At 42.1% G+C, this 23,978-nt stretch overlaps 1 protein-coding gene across 1 annotated transcript; it reads left to right on the forward strand.

The window, feature by feature from the left end:
- The first annotated feature begins 268 nt into the window (after positions 1-268).
- Positions 269-22,348, forward strand: LOC115114187 (gelsolin-like). The gene is made up of 17 exons (XM_029642246.2): positions 269-376; positions 2,488-2,675; positions 5,892-6,046; positions 10,046-10,207; positions 12,237-12,386; positions 12,913-13,002; positions 13,309-13,441; positions 13,723-13,811; positions 14,087-14,302; positions 14,579-14,712; positions 15,118-15,208; positions 16,446-16,616; positions 19,983-20,157; positions 20,514-20,629; positions 20,837-20,914; positions 21,036-21,096; positions 21,563-22,348. The coding sequence occupies exons 2-17, from the start codon at positions 2,495-2,497 to the stop codon at positions 21,721-21,723; spliced, it is 2,163 nt and encodes a 720-aa protein (XP_029498106.1). The 5' UTR covers positions 269-376; positions 2,488-2,494; the 3' UTR covers positions 21,724-22,348.
- Positions 22,349-23,978: the final 1,630 nt, after the last annotated feature.

Here is a 23,978-nt window from a genome sequence, read left to right on the forward strand (position 1 = left end):
CATGATGTCAATGTCCTTTATCTCAAAATAAGATTGAGTTTTTCTGTACTGTTTCAGTTGGCTCTGACCAAAGAGCTGCAAGTCAATCAAGTCGAAAGGTTACAGAAGGAGAATTACATGCTTGTTTCTGACCTTGACCATTTACTGGCTGCATTAGCCTCCTTCCTTGTGTGTGTGTGTGTGTGTGCGTGTGTGTGTGCGTGCGTGTCTGTGTGTGTGTGTGTGTGGGGGGTCAGTAGGGTGCTCCCATAAACGGCTAAACCCTCCCACAAGCAATTAACAAGGCTCTTTGCCTCTGGAAGAGAAGTCGCATACGCGTCCACATCTGCTCGCTCAACACACATTCTCGTACCCTCCGTTATACATCTGTCAAGCGGTGAGTTACTTTTTATATTAATTAATGCATTTTTTATTATAATTTGGTTGACTTTTATTCGTTGTTGCGTGACCTCTTGTTTGAACCTGCAAAGGTCCATATGGAAACTGTATAACGCATAGATTTATATCGAGTTTTGTCAAAATTGTCGTGCGCAATATATGTTGTAGGCCTGTTGAAGATTGGCCTTCATTCTTCAACAGTTTTGCGCAAAGTTTCACATGAATTCATATGTGAGACTGATCGTGCATTCGCTCTATTCCTCTCTTGTAATCTAAATTTGAACCAAAATCGACTGAAACATGATCTCTTCAACTGCTTATTGCTTTTTGTAGTTGTCTAAAAGCCAAACTAATGCCTTTATTTTACCAGTTGTGTAAATAGGTCAGTCATAGTGAAAGAGAGTCGTGCACGGACAACTTGTTACTAGGCTTGATATAATTTCCAGGCATAGGCTGCGTCAGATATACAACACATTCCTTGGAAGAGAAAAGTGTCATCATTGAGTTGTGTGTTGGTGTGGGTGTGTGTGCGTGTGTCTCAGATTCTCGGTCTGTGTCTGTGTGAGAGAGAAATGTATTTTAATATTTGGTCATGCACAGTGACAACCAAATGTATGTTCAGTAGATAGTTATCATATCTCACCTAACACATTTGCATTATCCCAAGGTGTTGTTGATTTGAGTGCAAAGATAGTTTCTCATCTATCTCGTCCGAGCAGAACCAGCTGAGGTTACTGGTAGAGGAGCGCACTATTTCTACAGTGTCACATGTTTCATGGTTTTACATGTTTATAACCTAAATCTCAGTCTTTAAAACTGAAACAATACGCATTAATATTTTGCCAATACGTGTTCTCATCTTAAACACAGGTGTTGAGAATGCAAGATTAAACATGATATGCAGATTTTTCGAGTCAGTTTCCAACCAGGAGAACATATATATCTCCTAAGTGATCTTTCACGTTCACTAGAAAGGCATGCTGGGAAATATGCAAATATACAGGGGTTTTACATCATACAGTGTTCAAACAACACCCCCAGTGTTTAGTGTTTAAAATCCTAATGCCTTGTACTGTGTTCATGTGATTAAAAAGTCACACAGCAAATAAATATGTTCTGGTGTTTACAATCTAAACACTGGGACAGGTTTTCATTTAAATGTTCAATACCTTCACAGTGTTACAGAAAAGTGTTTAATTATGTGTTCAGATCCTAAACACTTGGTTTTACAGTGTAATGATGTGTAATGATTGGTTTTACAGTTATCATACAATAACATCGCTGATGTGAAATGCATCAGTCGAAGTAGTGGTTTCATAATTATCTTTGCTTCTATTTTCAGTTGAATCTGAACCATTTTCTTTATGTTCGTATTCTTATATTGTATTAATTCTTATTGTCGTTGCATTGTCGAGAAGGAACTTGTAAGTAAGTATTTTGTTGGACAGTGAATACCATGTGTATCCCGTAGCATACATAAGCCACATAAAGACATGTAATTTTAAACTTAAATTAGTCTCCCTCATCGTCCTTGTGTCATTTAAATGTAAAGAAAGCATACTGAAGCCAGGTTTATGTCACCATAATCTTGTCCTGTGCGCCTGTGATACCAATCTAATTTCTTTGTAGTAGGCCACCACTACTTTCAGAGGAAGTAGCACGTTTTCACATATAGAGTTGTGTTAATGCTTTCGGTATCTAGGGCTTCAAATATAATCGCTTCTCACAAAATGATCAACTAGGTGGTCAAGATAACATGGGTATTTATAACCTCAGTAATGACTGTTGTTAGTTGACTACTACAACCCTAGACTAACAAACCCTACCTGAGGTCCTGTTGAGATAGGCGATAGCTTTGGTTCCCCAAACAACATTTATGACAGGTCTGCCTCTCTCTCTCTCCTCTCTCTCTCTCGCTCTCTCTTTTTCTCTCATTCTTTGTCCATTTCTCTTTAAAAGCCTGTCTTTTTCATTTAAAAGATGGTATATACAGTCAAATTACAACAGACAATGCAATGATGAAAACAGTGACGGTAAAGGTTAGAAATGAGAAACTGTCACCATTTTTGAGGAACATTGAGATACGATCATGTTCTCTCTTCCTCTCAGAGCCATCATGGTGTCCCACAAGGAATTTGTGGCCGCTGGGAAGGAGACAGGGCTGCAGGTGTGGCGTATTGAGAACATGGACCTGAGGCCAGTCCCCAAGGCCCTACACGGCAACTTTTTCACAGGAGACGCGTACATCCTCCTCTACACCACCGCAGCCCCCTCCCACTACATACACATGTGGATGGGTAAGACACACACACACACACACACACACACACACACACACACACACACACACTACACCTACTAGGCTCTTAACAGCCATTTCTTTAGATGTTGAAGAAATGTCACTGACCCCCCCCCCCAGCTCACATGCTTTGATAATACTCACATTCCTCAAAGTAACTACTGATCAGAGATGGACTGGACTTGAGAAAGCTATGTAGTGGAGGCTATGTAGTAGTGAAAGCTATGTAGTGGAGGCTATGTAGTAGTGAAAGCTATGTAGTGGAGGCTATGTAGTAGTGAAAGCTATGTAGTGGAGGCTATGTAGTGGAGGCTATGTAGTAGTGAAAGCTATGTAGTGGAGGCTATGTAGTAGTGAAAGCTATGTAGTAGAGGCTATGTAGTAGTGAAAGCTATGTAGTGGAGGCTATGTAGTGGAGGCTATGTAGTAGTGAAAGCTATGTAGTGGAGGCTAGTGAAAGTAGTGGAGGCTATGTAGTAGTGAAAGCTATGTAGTGGAGGCTATGTAGTAGTGAAAGCTATGTAGTGTGAAAGCTATGTAGAGGCTATGTAGTAGTGAAAGCTATGTAGTGTGAAAGTGGAGGCTATGTAGTAGTGAAAGCTATGTAGTGGAGGCTATGTAGTAGTGAAAGCTATGTAGTGGAATGTAGTGGAGGCTATGTAGTGGAGGCTATGTAGTAGTGAAAGCTATGTAGTGGAGGCTATGTAGTAGTGAAAGCTATGTAGTGGAGGCTGGAGGCTATGTAGTAGTGAAAGCTATGTAGTGGAGGTAGTAGTGAGTGGAGCTATGTAGTAGAGGCTATGTAGTAGAAAGCTATGAAAGCTATGTAGTGGAGGCTATGTAGTAGTGAAAGCTATGTAGTGGAGGCTATGTAGTAGTGAAAGCTATGTAGTGGAGGCTATGTAGTAGTGAAAGCTATGTAGTGGAGGCTATGTAGTAGTGAAAGCTATGTAGTGGAGGCTATGTAGTAGTGAAAGCTATGTAGTGGAGGCTATGTAGTAGTGAAAGCTATGTAGTAGTGAAAGCTATGTAGTGGAGGCTATGTAGTAGTGAAAGCTATGTAGTGGAGGTATGTAGAGGCTATGTAGTAGTGAAAGCTATGTAGTGGAGGCTATGTAGTAGTGAAAGCTATGTAGTGGAGGCTATGTAGTAGTGAAAGCAATGTAGTGGAGGCTATGTAGTAGTGAAAGCTATGTGTAGTAGAGGCTATGTAGTAGTGAAAGCTATGTAGTGGAGGCTATGTAGAGTGAAAGCTATGTAGAGGCTATGTAGTAGTGAAAGCTATGTAGTGGAGGCTATGTAGTAGTGAAAGCAATGTAGTGGAGGCTATGTAGTAGTGAAAGCTATGTAGTAGTGAAAGCTATGTAGTGGAGGCTATGTAGTAGTGAAAGCTATGTAGTAGTGAAAGCTATGTAGTAGAGGCTATGTAGTAGTGAAAGCTATGTAGTGGAGGCTATGTAGTAGTGAAAGCTATGTAGTGGAGGCTATGTAGTAGTGAAAGCTATGTAGTGGAGGCTATGTATGTAGTGGAGGCTATGTAGTAGTGAAAGCTATGTAGTGGAGGCTATGTAGTAGTGAAAGCTATGTAGTGGAGGCTATGTAGTAGTGAGAGCTATGTAGTGGAGGCTATGTAGTAGTGAAAGCTATGTAGTGGAGGCTATGTAGTAGTGAAAGCTATGTAGTGGAGGACTTGCTTTCTTCCAGTCTTCTTAGGTCAATGGTTACTTTGAGAAAGAGAGGAGTTATTGGATCTGGGTCACTGGCAGACATGACACAGACAGACTAGTATGGACATATGGATGGGTTATAGATATTCCCACAGACAAATACACCAGAGGAGGCTGGTGGGGGGAGCTATAGGAGGACGGACTCATTGGAATGGCTGGAATGGAATCGATGGAACCGAGTCAAGCACGTTGTTTCCATGCGCTAGATGTGTTTGGGACCATGTCATTGATTCCATTCCAGACATTACAGTGAGCCCGTCCTCCTATAGCTCCTCCTACCAGCCTCCTCTGAAGTACACCCGTATGAATTTCAATAAGAGCGGAAGTCGTGTTCTTTCCCAATCATGAGTTACACTCGTAGAAAACGTGACTTTTTCAGAGTGTATATGTGTGTAAACAGTAACACCCTTTAGCTGTGGTCAATTTACATGTAGACATTTTGGTAAATCTATATATAGCAGGTATTGCTTGTGCAGAAAATGTTCTGTTTTCTCACACTTGGTTTGAAGTGAGGTGACCACATGAGAAAGCATTCCCAGCAACACATCACTATGATGCTTTGGCAATGTTGTGTTGCGATAACAGTGATGTTGAAACTCTCTTTCCTTGTACTCACACTCATGTGTGAAATGTATTTGTGTAAATCTATTTGCCCTCTTGCTTTCCTGTCTTGTCTATTAGCTTAATTCAATTGGCTAAAGATCTTTCGGGGCATGGTAGGCTACATACAAGTACACTTATCTTCAAAGAAAGCCCACATCAAATTAGAAAACTCTCTCTCCTCTCATTTCCTTGCTTCTCTCTCTCTCTGTCTATCTCTTTCTCTCTTGCTGTCTTCCCTTCCCTTCATCTCTCCTCTGCTATAAACTTCTAGTTTGTCAGTTTGACTTCACATCAAGACAAACCAGAGTGAACCCAGTGTGCGTGCCGAGCCGCGCTCGCGCACATGGCATACCAGTTCCAGGTAGTCATTACCCACTCACAATAGACAGATGGGTCTGGACGTGTTTATGTGGTACCTTGCTAACAAGGCTTCATTTCTTTACTGTGGTGCTGGCATTACAGATCTGACATTCTCTATCCCCCCGTTCGAGATCTGAGAGGGGTCAATGCAAAATGGCGAACAACTCCACCCACCACGGTTTAACCCCATGTTGGAGCCCTAGGGCCCAACCACAGCAACGTTTACCCGTAATAAAGGATAGACTGGACCTTGGTGGATCTGATCAAACCAGTTCTACTATAGGCATTTTCTTGTACTCATTATTTGTATGTAAACTGTATGTAAACATTCCGTTAGCTTGGAGCAAAATCTCTAAAGAATTGTCCAGAACCAAAACAGGTTGTCCTCAGACTATACTCCGCGGTTCAAATGAGAACACTTTGAATAAATGCTTGGAAGCAAGTCTTTGGTCTGTGCATGATTTTAGCAATTTCTCTTGTCAATGATGTCTCACTTTCTCCCCTCTTCTCTTTCTTTTCTCCAGGTGATGAGTGTTCTCAGGATGAGAGCGGAGCGGCGGCCATCTTTGCCACGCAGCTGGATGACTTCCTGGGTGGAGGGCCGGTCCAGTTCAGAGAGGTCCAGAACAATGAGTCCATCACCTTCATGGGCTACTTCAAGTCTGGCATCAAGTACAAGGTCAGTCGCTTTCAACTAACAATCAGACAGATATGAGTTGGGAGAGCAACTATTTTCCAATGTATGGTCCACTAATGACATTTTGAATGATATCAGTCATTTGAATGAGAGCAGTCATTTGAATGAGAGCAGTCATTTGAATGAGAGCAGACATTTTGAATGAGATTAGTCATTTGAATGATATTAGTCATTTTGAATGAGAGCAGACATTTTGAATGAGAGCAGTCATTTTGAATGAGAACAGTCATTTTGAATGAGAGCAGTCATTTTGAATGAGATCAGACATGTTGAATGAGATCAGACATGTTGAATGAGAGCAGACATTTGGAATGAGAGCAGTCATTTGAATGATATTAGTCATTTTGAATGAGATCAGTCATTTTGCATGAGAGCAGTCATTTTAAACGAGAGCAGTCATTTTGAACGAGAGCAGACATTTTGAACGAGAGCAGACATTTTGAATGAGAGCAGACATTTTGAACGAGAGCAGTCATTTTGAATGAGATCAGACATGTTGAATGAGATCAGACATGTTGAATGAGAGCAGACATTTGGAATGAGAGCAGACATTTTGAATGAGAGCAGTCATTTTGAATGAGAGCAGTCATTTGAATGATATTAGTCATTTTGAATGAGATCAGTCATTTGAATGAGAGCAGTCATTTTGAATGAGAACAGTCATTTTAAACGAGAGCAGTCATTTTGCATGAGAGCAGTCATTTTGCATGAGAGCAGTCATTTTGCATGAGAACAGTCATTTTAAACGAGAGCAGTCATTTTGCATGAGAGCAGTCATTTTAAACGAGAGCAGACATTTTGAACGAGAGCAGACATTTTGAATGAGAGCAGACATTTTGAATGAGAGCAGTCAGTTGATGATAAGGAAGTGGTTTTAGAAAGGTAAGGGTTAGAGCAAGAGGGGTTGGTCGTAGTGGCCTGTAATACAGTAACATCTCTGTTATAATACTACAACCATGGGGTTTGAGAGTTTTGCCCCGTGTTGTTCCTCTCACCATCTGTTTTATGTTTCCACAAAAGCCACAGTAATTGAACCATTTCTGTTTACCATTGGAAACTGGAATCTTCCTTCTATTTTAGAGTTGCACACTGTGTCCTTGAGGGAGAGAGAGAGAGCATAAGAGAGAGAGAGCGTGAGAGAGAGCATAAGAGAGAGAGAAGCTAGGGCTGAATATCTGAGGCCTTTGTTACACTGCAGTCATAAAACATTCCTTCCTGCTGCATCTATGCCATGGAAAGTTCTCTGTTTTTCTCAGGAGAACCTCTCTTCCTCAGACTGGATCGGTTTCTCATTTTGGGAATTTGATTAATAGCCACATGACAACAAGCTTTGAATTCCCTTAAGAGGAAAAGAAAAACCAAGAATTATCAATGGTGGAAAACTAAAATGATTTGAGTTAAATTGTAGTTTGGACAGTGATATCTATGATTTGCAAACGGAAATATGTTTTTATATTCATATCTGGCAAAGTCTGTGTCTAAAAACGACAAATGAATGCTCTTGAAAGTGCATTCACTTTCCTCTCTCCTCAAGAACCTTCACTCCTTTCTCCCAATGTGCTTTGAGAGGTAGGTGAGGAATGGGGGAAACCAGGGAAGGACCTCTGACCTTCTCATCCAATGGGTTTTGAGATGGAGTGCGGATGCGAATAATGAAGAAAATGCAATTGAGATTCAACTATTAAAGCCCCATGCAGTCTTTTTTTAATCATCGCTGTATGTCTAATAAATCACTGTGTGTGTTTATTTAATGAAAATAACTTTCCCTGAGCGGATAAGAGGCAATCCGTCATTTTGATATCGACATTAATGAGCGAACTAGCACGGACGCTAGTCAATATAACTATTTGTTCAGCACTTTTGAAATGTACAGCGATAGAATTCAGTGTTCTCCCTGTACACCAAGTCCGAATCATAGGAAAAATAAAGGGGGCATATAAGCAAACAATGAAAGCTCTTACAATATTCTATGATTACATTTCTCAAAAACATGTGCATCACCAAGTCAGAACAGTAGGCAAAATTAAGAGGGGAAAATAGACCAAATTATTAGGGTGAGGCAAATGGGCTACTAACAGCTTACTACACAACATACACTTAGTATTACTTTCTTAGCTACAGTATATATATCTCCCTGGCATATTACATCATTCATGCAACAGCATACAATACATTTTTGGACTCACCTTGTTGTGCTGTGCTCACAGGAAGGTAGCGGTCGAACAGGAAGGTAGCGGTCGAACAGGAAGGTAGCGGTCGAACAGGAATGTAGCGGTCGAACAGGAAGGTAGCGGTTGAACAGGAAGGTAGCGGTCGAACAGGAAGGTAGCGGTCGAACAGGAAGGTAGCACGGCGGTGCTTCGTGGGCAAATTTCGTCATCAAACTTTGTCATCAAAGTCTGGCATTCTCTGGATTTATGGTGCTTTCAAGACAACTGGGACCTCTGGAAAAAATGTCAAATCATGATGACAAAGTTCCTCATTTACAATTCCCGAATTGGATTAAAGTTCAGAACGTATTTTCCCATTAGTAGCTTGTTTTCCCGAGTTCCCAGTTGTCTTGAACTCACAGATTCCTTCCAAAACCACTCATTGTTGAATTTGCGATTTCCAACTTGTGTAATGTTTATGTCCAATGGCCGATGAGCACCGATACGTTTTATCTATAATATCTCGTCATTATTTCTCTTCATATGACAAGGATTAAAAAGGATTTGCCAGTAGATTGTCAACTTGATTTGTGATGATAATGATGACTGCTAGCTAAGATTTGGAAAGTATGATGTTGACAGTCCAATCAAAGCTACTGTAGATATAACGCGAAATGACGTCATTTTATCTGTGGCCAATGACCTTGAGCCTTCATGGATGGGCGCTTTGTAACTCTATGGCATCACCGAAAGGGGCTAGAATTTTCTAAGTCCACAATTAGACTTGGAGGTGACATAGTGTCCCCATGAATGAGGGTTTTCTAATGATCAATTAGCCTTTTAAAATGATTATCTTTGATTAGCTAACACTACGTGCCATTTGAACACAGGAGTGAAGGTTGCTGTTAATGGACCTCTGTACGCCTATGTAGATATTCCACACACAAAAATAAGCCGTTTCCAGCTACAATAGTCATTTACATTTACATTTACAACATTAACAATGTCTACGCTCTATTTCAGAATATATATTTTTTTTTACATTGTTTGCAAACTGATATGTGACATGTATTAATGCCAAAATAAGATGCAAAACAGGCAAGACCAATAAAAAACGTGTGGCTCAAAACAGGCTCTGCTCCACCTGCCCTGAATGACTGGTCTCCACTGACACTGGCTGTTTATCACTTGATTCTCATTCAGAAAATTCTTTCCTGAATCGGCTGATGTTGCACGGTAATTTCCCCACATAACTAAAGAGCTAGACATCAAATGCGCATCAAACAACTGTTATGCGTAACAATTAAAGAACCCCTTTAATGACAGGGTTGATTTTTGTTTGATTCATCTGGTTAAAGTTACAATATTCTTTCTGTTAGAGGCATTTGACTTTGCAATCCATACATTGTTTGGGATATGTGTGCCCATGAAAACTGTTTTCACACAGTGCACTTCCGAGATCGCCATACAAGGAGTCCAACAGCAATATCATGGATTTTGTCATTCAATGTGTAATTCAATTGTTAAATGCTTAGTATATGATATAATGACAGCAGTATGATAAATGCAAGGAAAGAAAGGTAGTTTAAACATAGGTTTTGATTCAACTCATGAATTATATTGAATGTATCTATGTCACCTCTTTATATCTTAATGTATTCACATGAGAAAAAAAAGGCAAATGATTACTAATGACTTTGTAACAGCTCCAAACAGTTGTCCACTACAAGAAACACTCACTGGTACCCTAGTTTATCGAGAGACCCACCAGGAAAAAAAGACTCTGATCTCCTCTTCACGCTTTCACCTAATTTGACCCCTCCCATCACAGCAAGGGGGTGTGGCCTCAGGCTTCCAACACGTCGTGACCAATGACATGAGCGTGAAGCGCCTGTTGCACATCAAGGGGAGGCGGGCCATCCGAGCCACAGAGGTGGCCCTGTCCTGGGCTAGCTTCAACCAGGGAGACTGCTTTATCGTGGACCTGGGAAAGGTAACACTCGTCTACGCAGTACAGCCTTGGTGAAATGTAGACCTGTGTATATACACTACCGATCTAATGTTTTACAACACCTACTCATTAAAAAGTTTTTTCTTTATTTTGACTATTTTCTACATTGTAGAATAATAGCAAAGACATCAAAACAATGAAATAACACATATGGAATCATGTAGTACCAAAAAAGTGTTAAACAAATCAAAATATATTTTATATTTGAGATTCTTTAAATAGCCAACCTTTGCCTTGATGTCAGCTTTGCACACTCTCGGCATTCTCTCAACCAGCTTCATGAGGTAGTCACCTGGAATGTATTTCAATTAACAGGTGTGCCTTCTTAAAAGTTAATTTGTGGAATTTCTTTCCTTCTTAATGCGTTTGAACAGTCAGTTGTGTTGTGACAAGGAAGGGGGTATAGAGAAGATTTGGTAAAAGACCAAGTCCATATTATGTCAAGAACAGCTCAAATAAGCAAAGAGAAACGACAGTCCATCATCTCTTTAAGACATGAAGGTCAGTCAATACAGAAAATGTCAAGAACTTTGAAAGTTTCTTCAAGTGCAGTTGCAAAAATCATTAAGCGCTATGATGAAACTGGCTCTCATGAGGACCGCCACAGGAATGGAAGACCCAGAGTTACCTCTGCTGCAGAGGATAAGTTCACTATAGTTACCAGCCTCAGAAATTGCAGCCCAAATAAATGCTTCACAGAGTTCAAGTAACAGACACATCTCAACATCAACTCTTCAGAGGACACTGTGAGAATCAGGCCTTCATGGTCAAATTGCTGCAAAGAAACCACTACTAAATGACACCAATAAGAAGAAGAGACTTGCTTAGGCCAAGAAACACAAGCAATGGACATTAAGCCAGTGGAAATCTGTCATTTGGTCTGGAGTCCAAATTGGAGATTTTTGGTTCCAACTGCCGTGTCTTTGTGAGATGCGGTGTGGGTGAACGGATGATCTCCGTATGTGTATTTCCCACCATAAAGCATGGAGGAGGAGGTGTTATGGTGTGGGTGTGCTTTGCTGGTAACACTGTCTGTGTTTATTTAGAATTCAAGGCACACTTAACCAGCATGGCTACCACAGCATTCTGCAGCGATATGCCATCCCATCTGGTTTGGGCTTAGTGGGACTCTCATTTGTTATTCATCATGACAATGACCCAACACACCTCCAGGCTGTGTAAGGGATATTTTACCAAGAAGGAGAGTGATGGAGTGCTTTATCAGATGACATGGCCTCCTCAATCCCCCGACCTCAACCAAATTGAGATAGTTTGGAATGAGTTGGACCGCAGAGTGAAGGAAAAGCAGCCAACAAGTGCTCAGCATATTTGGGAACTCCTTCAAGACTGCTGGAAAAGCATTCCAGATGAAGCTAGTTGAGAGAATGCCAAGAGTGTGCAAAGGGGTGGCTATTTGAATAATCTTAAATATAAAATATATTTTGATTTGTTTAACACTTTTTTTGGTTACTACATGATTCCATATGTGTTATTTCATAGTTTTGATGTCTTTACTATTATTATAGAATGTAGAAAATAGTAAAAATTAAGAAAAACCCTTGAATGAGTAGGTGTTCTAAAACCTTTGAATGATGATGTAGGTGTTGGTATTTGAAAGCTAGAGTCAGAGCTTTTAGCTAAGTTATATGATGAGCAAAATGATGTGGCTACACCTTTGAAGGGACTCTGTAGTCGGTAGAATTGGTGAAATGATCACCATTAACCTGAACACATATTTACAGCACCTCACATCTCTGTGTAAATCATGCATTGACGTCAATGATTATTTGTATAACATTTAAAGTTAGGCGTCTCAGAATAGGAGTTCAAGCCTGAAGGGCTATAGCTAAGTAACATGAGAAGCAAAAATGATGTACACCAGAAATCACATAGCTGAATTTCAATACACCTATAGATCCCTTAGGCATCGAAAAGACATGTAACTAGGTGACACTGGAAAGCTAGCTAAACCTTTTAGTTCCTCATCTTCTCCACTCTACCTCTTCCTCAGGATATCTACCAGTGGTGTGGCAGTGAGTGTAACCGTTTTGAGCGTCTGAAGGCCTCCCAGGTGGCCATTGACATCAGGGACAACGAGAGGAACGGCAGGGCCAAACTCCACATGGTGGAGGATGGGGCTGAGCCACAGGCACTTACTGAGGTGAAGGATAGGGATACACACACACACACACACACCTACACACACACAGACACACACACACACACACACACACTCACGCATGCATGTACCAACGCACACACACTCAATCATACTTATACATGTACAGTATCCAAGTAACATTCAAACAACATTCAAATATTCATCATTGGACGTGGTAATTACTGTATAACATATCATAAAATGGCACTATACATTTTTTTAGGCGTTTCCTGGTTATTGAAATCGCCTTCACCGTGGGAATGCAGATGGGTACAAATGCCTTTTTTTGTACCCTGTGCCACTTCTATGCCTTAGCCTTTTGCTAAACTGCCCCCCCCCAAACAAGTATATGGCAATTGTCTCTAAGACTAACGAGAGAGAAAAGGATAAATAAAAAGGGGGAGAGAGATAGAGAACGAGAATAAGAGAGAGAAAAGAGAGACTGGCCATGCATGTGTATGGGGCCAGGAACAAGGACTCTCTGTGTTTCTGTATGAAGCTAATCTTCCATGTTGGATCCTCATAGGCTCTGGGGCCCAAACCCAGTATCCCCCCTGGCACACCCGATGATGAGAAGGTGGACACCTCCAACAGGAAGAAGGGTGCCCTCTACATGGTAACTGATGTTTCTGCACTTTGGTGTTTAGCATCAGCATCGTGATTTCTCATTGTTCTTATCTCATTGTTCTCTTCTCTTGATTATGGGGTTATCCATTTCAGTTCTCACGTATCGTTGATCTCTCAAGCTTATTGACGTACATTGTAGATCTCTGATGTTGTATCTATTTGTTGATTCCATATTGATCCCTTATTTATACATGGGAATCCGTAGAGAAGAACACATTGCTTTTCAAGGGAGTACTGTCAACGTATGTACAGGATGAGTATGTGTCTGTTGATATCTAATCCCTGTGTTTTGTAGATCTCCGATGCCTCTGGCTCTATGAAGTCGTCGTCGGTGGCCTCCTCCAGCCCCTTCAAACAGGCCATGCTGACCGCTGAGGAGTGCTACATCCTGGACAACGGAGTGGACAAGAACGTCTTTGTATGGAAAGGTAGGCTACTCTTCTCCTCTCCACTCTGCTTTTGAAACATTTGCCAGGATATTGATCATTATGTGACGCACTTCGACGAGGCAAAATATGTAACTTCTGGGGAAACGGCTCCGTCTGGTCAAAAATGGTTTCGGGGCATAAATGGCTACCTCAACGTGTAATGTTTTACAGCATTCTTTTCAGAGTTCTCTCTTTACGTATTTGTTTTCGCGATCGTCTGTGTTTTTTTAGAGTCTTGTTGGGTTGATAATTCAGCATCCCTATCTGTTTCCCCATCACAGGACCCAAGGCCAACACATCGGAACGTAAAGCAGCCATGTCAGCAGCCCAGAAGTTCATCAAAGAGAAGGGCTACTCCGATAAGACACAGGTACACTGATGGAATAACGGGAAGTTTAATTTTGAAAAAATATTTGGACCATTCCTAGGTCTTGCTCAGGCAATGGAAATGGTCCAAATGTTGTTAGCCATGTCCATTTTCAACAAACAAAAAAGTGACTTAAACTTTTGAATATAAAGAAAGATTGATAGTTTCACATAACCGTAATTCCAAGTCTCATTTATCACTCAGCTATTGGAACGAACATGAGATGGATTTGTGGTTTATGGCAAACAAAAAAATGTGTTTCTTCTTCGGCCCTGCAGATCCAGGTACTTCCAGCAGGAGGCGAGACCACTCTTTTCAAGCAGTTCTTCAGTGACTGGAAGGACAAGGACCAGACCACAGGTCCCAGTAAGGCCTACAGCATCGGCCGCATTGCCAAGGTGGAGCAAGTGCCCTTCGACGCCTCCACCCTCCACTCCAACAAAAACATGGCCGCCCAGCATGGCATGGTGGATGATGGTAAAGGCAAAGTCCAGGTAAAACACATAATACTGGACTACAATGGAAATAACTAAGTCAAGGGTCTCAAACTAATTTTTCCCATGGTCTGTCTGTTTATATTTACATAGACAACCACGGGCCGTATTATATCGGCTTGTGGGCCGGATGTGGCCCACCACCCGAACGTTTCAGACCCCTGAACTAAGTCAGCAGTCAGGGTGCTGGGCACTTTCAGAACAAATCAGGGCAGGAACATAAACGTTGAAAATTATATTGTGATTGAGCACCCCTAACTATTGCTTTGGTTTCAGATCTGGCGTGTTGAGGATGGTGATAAAGTGGCTGTGGATCCCTCCTCCTATGGCCAGTTCTATGGAGGAGACTGTTACCTCATCCTCTACAGCTACAGACTGGGAGGCAGGGAGCAGCACATCATCTACACCTGGTCAGTACATATGACATCATCCACAACTATGCTGTAAACATGACATCATTTATTTACACCTAGTGAGTGCAAATGACTAATCATCTACTGTGCACCTGGACAGTGCAAATGACATCGACGCCAGGTTTGTGTACAACAAATCAATTACACAAAGGGGGCATTTTACCTAACCCGAACCTGTTCTTGAATATTCTGAAACACTTCCACGTGTCCTGTATCTGAAATGTATCTGAAATGAGCATGGCAAACTGACTCAATACTTTTATCCCATATTTGATACCTGTTGGAAGGCCCCAATACGGTGTGGTTAACATGTTTGTTGGTTTGTGTGTGTGTGTGTTTGTGTGTGTGTGTGTGTGTGTGTGTGTGTGTGTGTGTGTGTGTGTGTGTGTGTGTGTGTATCAGGCAGGGGCTGAAGTGCACCCAGGATGAGCTGGCTGCCTCTGCCTTCATGACAGTGAAGCTGGATGACTCTATGGGAGGAGCCCCTGTTCAGGTGGGTCTCTTTACTCTCCAGCTCATCTTCCTGTCCCCAACGCAATCCGTGTCAATAGCACAGCACAGTCAATAGCTATGACGGTGTGGCATTTTTATTCGTAAGGGCACTGGACAAAGCACTTTCAGTCAATAGTTCAAAGGTTGTCAAGCCGTAGCATTTATTGTGGTTCATAACGCCGATAAAATAAAAAATTATAGAAAATGATTAACCAGGTAGGCCAGTTGAGAACAAGTTCTCATTTATAACTGCGACCTGGCCAAGATAAAGCAAAACAGTGTGACAAAAAACAACAACACCGAGTTACACATGGGATAACAAAAGTACAGTCAATAACAATTGAAAAATCTATATACAGTGTGTGCAAATGGAGTAAGGAGGTAAGGCAATAAGGCAATAATATGGGGATGAGGTAGGTAGTTGGATGGGCCATTTACAGATGGGCTGTGTACAGCTGCAGCGATCGGTGAGCTGCTCAGATAGCTGATGCTTAAAGTTCGTGAGGGAGATATAAGTCTCCAGCTTCAGCGATTTTTGCAATTCGTTCCAGTCATTGACAGCAGAGAACTGTAAGGAAAGGTGGCCAAAGGAGGTGTTGGCTTTGGGGATGAACAGTGAGATATACCTGCTGGAGCGCGTGCTACGGGTGGGTGTTGTTATGGTGACCAGTAAGCTGAGATAAGGTGGAGCTTTACCTAGCAAAGACTTATAGATGACCTGGAGCCAGTGGATCTGGCGTCGAATAGGTAGCGAGGGCCAGCTGACGAGAGCATACAGGTCGCAGTGGTGGATGGTATACGGGGCTTTGGTTACAAAACGGATGGCACTGTGATAGACTGCATCCAGTTTGCCTGTGCATGTATGATCTTTTGCCAAAGGCAGCTGCTGCGTTGGTATCCAGTCTCAAGCAAACGAGGTCATATTATTAAGTCTCTTATGCACTTTGTCCTGTCTTTATAGACGGAATAATTGCTTGGAAAGGTTTGGATTACTGACCAGCAGAGGGCAATCACTCTTGGTTTTGCTTCCAGTTGGGTGTTTCAAGCAGTTTTGTGTTTAACATTTTAATGGGTACCACCATATTGGCACATAATGTTACATCGTGACAGTTCGGTATATTAAGGAAAGCAACCTTTGCCTCAATTTTCATTAAATCAACAGAATGACACATCACTTTAGAATGTTTTTTCTTAATCTACATCATTATGCGTCCATGTTTGTCTATTTCCCCCTACAGGTGCGTGTGACCCAGGGCCAGGAACCCCCCCACCTGATGAGCCTGTTCCAGGGCAAGCCCATGATGGTCCACATTGGAGGAACGTCCCGTAAAGGAGGACAGACGGGCACTGGCAGCACACGACTCTTCCACATTCGGCAGTCCTCCACCCGCGCTACACGAGCTGTAGAGGTGAGTTCTCAGTGTGTCTATGTGTGAAGGAGAGGAACAGATAAGTCCGGTCGGGTTCAACAGGGGTGTATTATTTACGGGTACAAGAAAATATATGTGAAAATATGAAATGCAAATATGATAACTGAATATATGAATATATCTGAATTAATATGACTTTGAATGTTATACCTGTACCCGTAACTAGGGCTGTTGGGTTAATCATTTTACCGCCACACTGGCAGTCATGTGTCATGACCGCAGTCAAATTCCACGGGACCGCTGAGTAACGGTAATCTCCTTTTATGCACCCTGGGCATGCTTGGTAGTACCCATCTCGCTAATGACCATCAGGTCGCCAATAGTCTGGTACTCAGGGCTCTATTGTCCCTCCATCAGGTCCTAATGGCCTGGTACTCAGGGCTCTATTGTTCCTCCATCAGGTCCTAATGGCCTGGTACTCAGGGCTCTATTGTTCCTCCATCAGGTCCTAATGGCCTGGTACTCAGGGTTCTGTTGTCCCTCCATCAGGTCCTAATGGCCTGGTACTCAGGGCTCTATTGTCCCTCCACCAGGTCCTAATGGCCTGGTACTCAGGGCTCTGTTGTCCCTCCACCAGGTCCTAATGGCCTGGTACTCAGGGCTCTGTTGTCCCTCCATTAGGTCCTAATGGCCTGGTACTCAGGGCTCTATTGTCCCTCCATCAGGTCCTAATGGCCTGGTACTCAGGGCTCTATTGTCCCTCCATCAGGTCCTAATGGCCTGGTACTCAGGGCTCTGTTGTCCTTCCATTAGGTCCTAATGGCCTGGTACTCAGGGCTCTGTTGTCCCTCCATTAGGTCCTAATGGCCTGGTACTCAGGGCTCTATTGTCCCTCCATCAGGTCCTAATGGCCTGGTACTCAGGGCTCTATTGTCCCTCCACCAGGTCCTAATGGCCTGGTACTCAGGGCTCTGTTGTCCCTCCACCAGGTCCTAATGGCCTGGTACTCAGGGCTCTGTTGTCCCTCCACCAGGTCCTAATGGCCTGGTACTCAGGGCTCTGTTGTCCCTCCATCAGGTCCTAATGGCCTGGTACTCAGGGCTCTATTGTCCCTCCACCAGGTCCTAATGGCCTGGTACTCAGGGCTCTGTTGTCCCTCCATCAGGTCCTAATGGCCTGGTACTCAGGGCTCTATTGTCTCTCCATCAGGTCCTAATGGCCTGGTACTCAGGGCTCTATTGTCCCTCCATCAGGTCCTAATGGCCTGGTACTCAGGGCTCTGTTGTCCTTCCATTAGGTCCTAATGGCCTGGTACTCAGGGCTCTGTTGTCCCTCCATTAGGTCCTAATGGCCTGGTACTCAGGGCTCTATTGTTCTTCTAACCACTCTGACATCAATGCAAATGCAATTGAAAATCACATCAAACACTTATCAACGCAGTATCATTCTTTTAAAACTCACCTCACTGTAATGATCAATTTGAAGAAAGAAACAGAAAGAAAACATGGTCATTGTGGATGTTGTTTTAAATCCTCACACAACCAAATGGACAAATGGCTTCTTAAGGTGATGATTAATTCAAAACATCCAAACGCATATTAGAGCTTATGCATACGCATATGCCTATGTATATATGAGCCCATGCCCAAAATAATACCGAAATTAAAATATTGATTGTGCCATTACACAATACATAGCCTATCACATATTGCACATGTCAGAAAAAAATATAAAAAACAGATTTAAGATGTCCTACGTACATAATTGATCTAGAATATACTTCAAAATTAAACTAATTATAGTCATCGCCTTTGATTGTGGACTGTATTGTTATGCATATTGGATGGACTGGTTACCTTATTCTACGCTCCAAACGTCCTATTTAAGAGTCTGGGAGAGAACGTACTGAATAGGCCTAGGCGATGCTGTTGGATCATTGATTGTGCAGGGCGGCTTATAGAGTTAGCCTACAATTATAGTGCATTTGTATTTGATTTGGAATAGCCTAGTAATATGGATTTAAAAATATATATTTTAAATTAATTAATAGGCTGTCACATTACCTTTAGCTACAGAATATCTCATCATCATGCGTTTCCATCTCATGCCCTCTATCCTTCATTCCATTCTCAAGTGCGCAGAGAGAGGGGCTGGCAACAGTTTAATGAAATATATTTAGTTGCTATTGATGTTTCAGAACAAATTTCACTTGGTTTCCCAAATTGAGCACTGGGTACCTGCAGGAACAGGGTTGGAGAGCCCATGGCATGGAGTTTGGTCGGAATATAACCTGTAGCCTAGCGTGGTTGATGCGTGAGGTGAAATAACCGGAGGAGCCTACCTGGCATGATTGAAAAACGAACAGGCGGGAAAGTGGCCTCCATTCGCTATTCGAGTGCATATGGATGACGTTGTTTTTCCCCTGTTCCTGCCCATTTGAAAATGGTCCATTCTAAATCGAAACTGATTTGACATATTATTAAAGATAAGATTACATTGAGAATTAGTCTGATGGGTGAAAATATGATCACTTGATGAGAGAACAACATGTGCAGCCTGAGGCAAGGAGCAGAGCGCATGCTTTTTTTGCGACTTTCTCAAATCATCAGTAGCCTGTAGTCGCATCGTGCAGCCCATATATGTTTTGATTTCTACGAAGTTCTTAGGTTTGTATCATTCACAACTAAAGATGCCAAATAACTCTAAATCTAGTTTATAGGACCTGTTTCAAATGAGCACTTTTATGCTCAATTTAGCCACTTCATCTGCACACTCGTTCTGGAATGGGAAAAATATCCTCTCTATTTTATTCAGCTAAGATCAATTATATTCTTCTTACTATAAAATCATATAATATAAAATAATGACATGGGACTTATAAGCGTAACTTATCTGCTAAATAAACAAGCCTACAGCCTATGGCATGGCGCATAGCCAGACAAAGAGGAGGCCAACTCATATTCTGTTCTTCGGAAATACATTTTCTTCATATCATAATGTTTCTTTAGACCTGCCTAAAAATAAAGAATGGAGTTATTGTTATGGCGTATATTAAATTGCTTTATTAGACTTTTGTCAATGTAGATGTTCCAAAGGCTCGCATCAGTGGCTTGTATGCGTGGAGGCCTGGTGATGCTGAATGTGTTTATATGAATTAACGGGTCAATTACCGTGAGAACAATAACCGCCTGACAGCGCTATGCTGTAACACCCTTCTGAATAAATTACAAACCAAATAAAAAGTTGAGATAATGACCAACGGTGTGGGTGGAGGATTGACAGGCCCTTAGAAGAATATCTAAGACTATAATATAGTAGAAGTATAGAAACAGTGTAGGATAAGAAGTAGGATTCTAATTTTACCAGACCACTTCTGAACACCTCTTGTCTTTTTCTCCCTGTCAGGTAGAGCCCTCCGCTTCCTTCCTGAATGCCAATGACGTGTTTGTGCTCAAATCTCCCGATGCCATGTTTGTGTGGAGGGGGGTGGGCGCCAGCGAGGAGGAAATGGCCGCCGCCAAGCATGTAGTGGGCATCCTGGGTGGCAGTGCCAGTGATGTGTCTGAGGGCAAGGAGCCAGGTAAGGATTCCATGTAGTTTTCCATCTTTATTGTATTAGTGGGGTGCATCTTGATAGTCCAACGTGTCTTCCTCTTCTTGTCTTATCTCCTTCATCTACACTAGGCTGAAATCACAGGATAGGTAAAGGCTATTTGGTGGTGGCTTCCTCTCATGTATTTGCTTGACTATCTAACTTTTTTTCAGATGTGTTGATGAAGGAAAGGTTACAAGGAGAGGAAACAACTTTAGACAATTGAAATGTGCCCCTAAAACAATACAGGAAAGAGATAACATCACACATGCTAATATCACAACAAAGCATGATAGTTCCGAAGAACCAATGAAATGAATCTATGCTGGTCTTACCTGTCCTAGCTGGGTTCTGGTCTGCCCTTGGAGGAAAGAAGGAGTACCAGACCTCCAAGGGTCTGCAGAACATGGTCAAACCTCCACGCCTGTTTGGCTGCTCCAACAAGACCGGATGCCTCAGTGTAAGTGATGGGAGTGTTGATGAGTGTGTCTATCGTAGTGTCTCGCTTGGATAGATAGATGACTACTCAATTCAACCCGCAATGAGAAATTCAGTGTCACTCAGAAGGAGAGAACATTGCATAGGTAACACAATGTGGAATACTACAATGCAAAAGTCCAATGTGCCCATGTTCCACAGTGCTGTATTTTAATCCTCCAATCACCAGGTGGAAGAGGTTCCTGGAGACTTCCAACAGTCTGACCTGGCCACTGATGATGTCATGTTGCTGGACACCTGGGACCAGGTGAGTGAAGCTCCCCCATCATAATCATAATTCACAAGCTTGTTCATCTTCTGCTCTCAAAAAACAATGCAGAGTGAATCTGAAAGTCTACAAGCTAACAGCATGTGTGGCCTCCCGACAGATCTTCCTCTGGATCGGTAACGATGCGAATGCGGAAGAGAGGTCTGGAGCACCCAAAATAGGTACGAGAACACGCAGAGAAACAAACTTTTACAGTGGCCCCTACTTAGGATCCAGACGGGGTCACAACTGATTAAGAAGAACATGAGTTATCTTATGACGCTCATTGTATCTACCTATATAATCAAAGGATGACCTTTATATTTGTAAAAGGTTGTTTTCTCCCTCCGACGCTCACCATTGCATACAGTTGAACTTGAAATTGGTTTCAGCCTATGGTTAAAGCTTCACTTTCTGTGGCCTTCATAAAAATATTTTCTGGATCAAAGCATACGAGTTCCTTTTGTGACATAACATAACAGTACTGTATTTCTGGTTTCTCTCTTTAACTAGAGACTTGGACTGTCAATATACAGGAATAATGTTTATGCTCCCTCCCTCCCTCCCTCTCTCGCCCCCTCCCTCTCTCCCTCTCTCTCCCCATCCCTCTCTCTCTCTCCCCATCCCTCTCTCTATCTCCCTCTCTAGCTAAGGACTATGTGGACTCAGACCCCTCTGGACGCAGAGGGCTGCCCATCTCCACCATCAAACAGGGGGCAGAACCCCCAACCTTCACTGGCTGGTTCCAGGCTTGGGACCCCAAAATGTGGGAAACAGACCCTCTGGAGAGAATCCGTGCAGCGTTCTAAATGCATAACTCCACCCACCCCCTTACCTATCTGCCACTTGCCCATACCCATTCCCTTGCCACTCCCATGCACTGCTGTTTGGGAGTTTCTGCCTCTATTCTGTACCAGTGCATTGCACCGCTCTGTTACTCTAGCTTGAAAAAAATGACATAATGTTGTCGTTTTTAAAGATGTATGAAATGTCTGCCTAGCATGTTTTTAAATTTCCTGTTAGAGCATATATTTGGGAGCCTTCTCACTCCAGTAGGCCTAGTGTTTTGAATCCAAAAGGTATTTTTTGCACTTCGTCTTGATATGTGATGCATGCTGCATTTTAACAAGATAAACTACATGGCCAAAAGTATGTGGACCTGCTCATCGAACATCTCATTCCAAAATCATGGACATTAATATGGAGTTGGTCCGTTTGTCTATGGAGATTGTGTGCTCGTTTTGATACATCCGATTTGATACATCCGTCAGCAATAGGTGTGGCTGAAATCCACTCATTTGAACGGTGTCCACATACTTTTGTATATGTAGTGTATCTAACTGAAGAAATACATGATATCTTTTTTACATTATATTTTGATTATTCTGAAATGCTATTACAGATGGCTTTTAAATAAATTCCTAGTATTTTAAAGGATTGTCTTCTGTGGACTGTGGTAGAAATAAGAACATGTTGGTAGCCTACATTTTCTATGTTGACAGGAGGCCACACGGACAGGAATGACAGCAGACCCGTTTCACACTTTTAATATCAGTACATTTAACATTAACATTTAAGTCATTTAGCAGACGCTCTTATCCAGAGCGACTTCTTCCATGTAACATTTCTCTGTCTTCTGAAGTTGGTCAAATGGTGGGGGAAAAAACGTATCTAACTTATGAGAACAGACAACCATAGTAGCCGTCTAGGATACTTTAAAAAAGGAAGACGCCAAGAGAATGTTACCCCTTTACGCTTCATTTGGCTAAGGAGAATTGCCTGAATTCCTTCTTCCCGCTTGTAGAGCTACAGTGGCAGAGCGCTTGGCATGATTGACAGGGTGACCTTGATCGAACTGCTCATCAGCCAGTCTCGCGGGAGCCTGGGCGGACAGATCTTTCCCGCCACTCTTCGGGAAAGTGAAAATGGTTTGCTGCTTGCCATGGCTCGAAGAAATGACATGAAAGCTTCTTATACAATCGCTTTCACAGCTGTACAGGCCTACGGGGACTTCATGAGAAACTGAGAAAGGTTCATAGAGAAACAAAGAGCTGAAAGCTTTCTGTTTTTCTGCAAGAGAGGAATAAGCCTATAGGGTAGGCCTATATATATATATATATATATGAGTGAGTGACCCACATGGCAGGCCTGTGTAGGTAAGGCATTCTGGTAAAATAAATATGCCGAGTGCCTTTTAATAGGTTGAAAGCTTTTGGTTATGCCTCATCTAAGTATTTGATATTGTAGCTAGGCTTTTAATCTTCAGTAGGATATATCAAGTTCATTAATTGGGACTCAGGTAGTCTGGCTCCCGAGTGGCACTGCATCTCAATGCAAGAGGTGTCGCTACATACCCCGGTTCGATCCTGGGCTGTATCACTATTAGCCCAGCATCGTTCGGGTTAGGCCGTGGTAGGCTATCAATTTAAAATCAAAATTGGTTCTTAACTGGCTTGCCTAGTTAAATAAAAATACTGTCTTCTACCACAGGTGTAGGCTTCTGTAGCTAGGCCTTGGACTTATTAAAGTTTAGAGACCTCCCAAAATCCACATGCTAAAGTGAGGTGGGAAAAGCATAGAATATCCTTGCACCCATGTCACTGTGAACATGGCGGTCACTATATATGATAATTTGACCTGTTTCTTAGACTAGGCTTCCTTCTCTTGTCACCAAGTAAAGTGACATTTGTCCTGTAACCGCTTGCGCTCGTGACAAATACGCCCCTCCAACACTATCTAAAAAAAACCGATAAGTGACTTATAGGTGGTTTTAGCCTCTCAATAATAGGCTATCTTGGGCACCGAAGACAGAGATGTGATCACACAACAAAACAGTAAGCTAAAGTGTGCATAAGCTTTAATATTTGCATAAGGAGTTCATAACTTTCCATTCAATAATTTGCATGAAATCTTCACACATTAATTTCTCTAAATAAAGAAACGTGATATGATACTTTTTTTGTATAGGCTCATCCATAAATATCACACATATTCAGACTTAGGACATTTATGGACTGATAGAGTTTTTAACATTGGCAATGAGGGGAAAATCACGTCAAGATCA

Source organism: Oncorhynchus nerka, linkage group LG9b, assembly GCF_034236695.1.
Source record: "Oncorhynchus nerka isolate Pitt River linkage group LG9b, Oner_Uvic_2.0, whole genome shotgun sequence".
In the NCBI taxonomy this organism is placed as follows: domain Eukaryota; kingdom Metazoa; phylum Chordata; class Actinopteri; order Salmoniformes; family Salmonidae; genus Oncorhynchus; species Oncorhynchus nerka.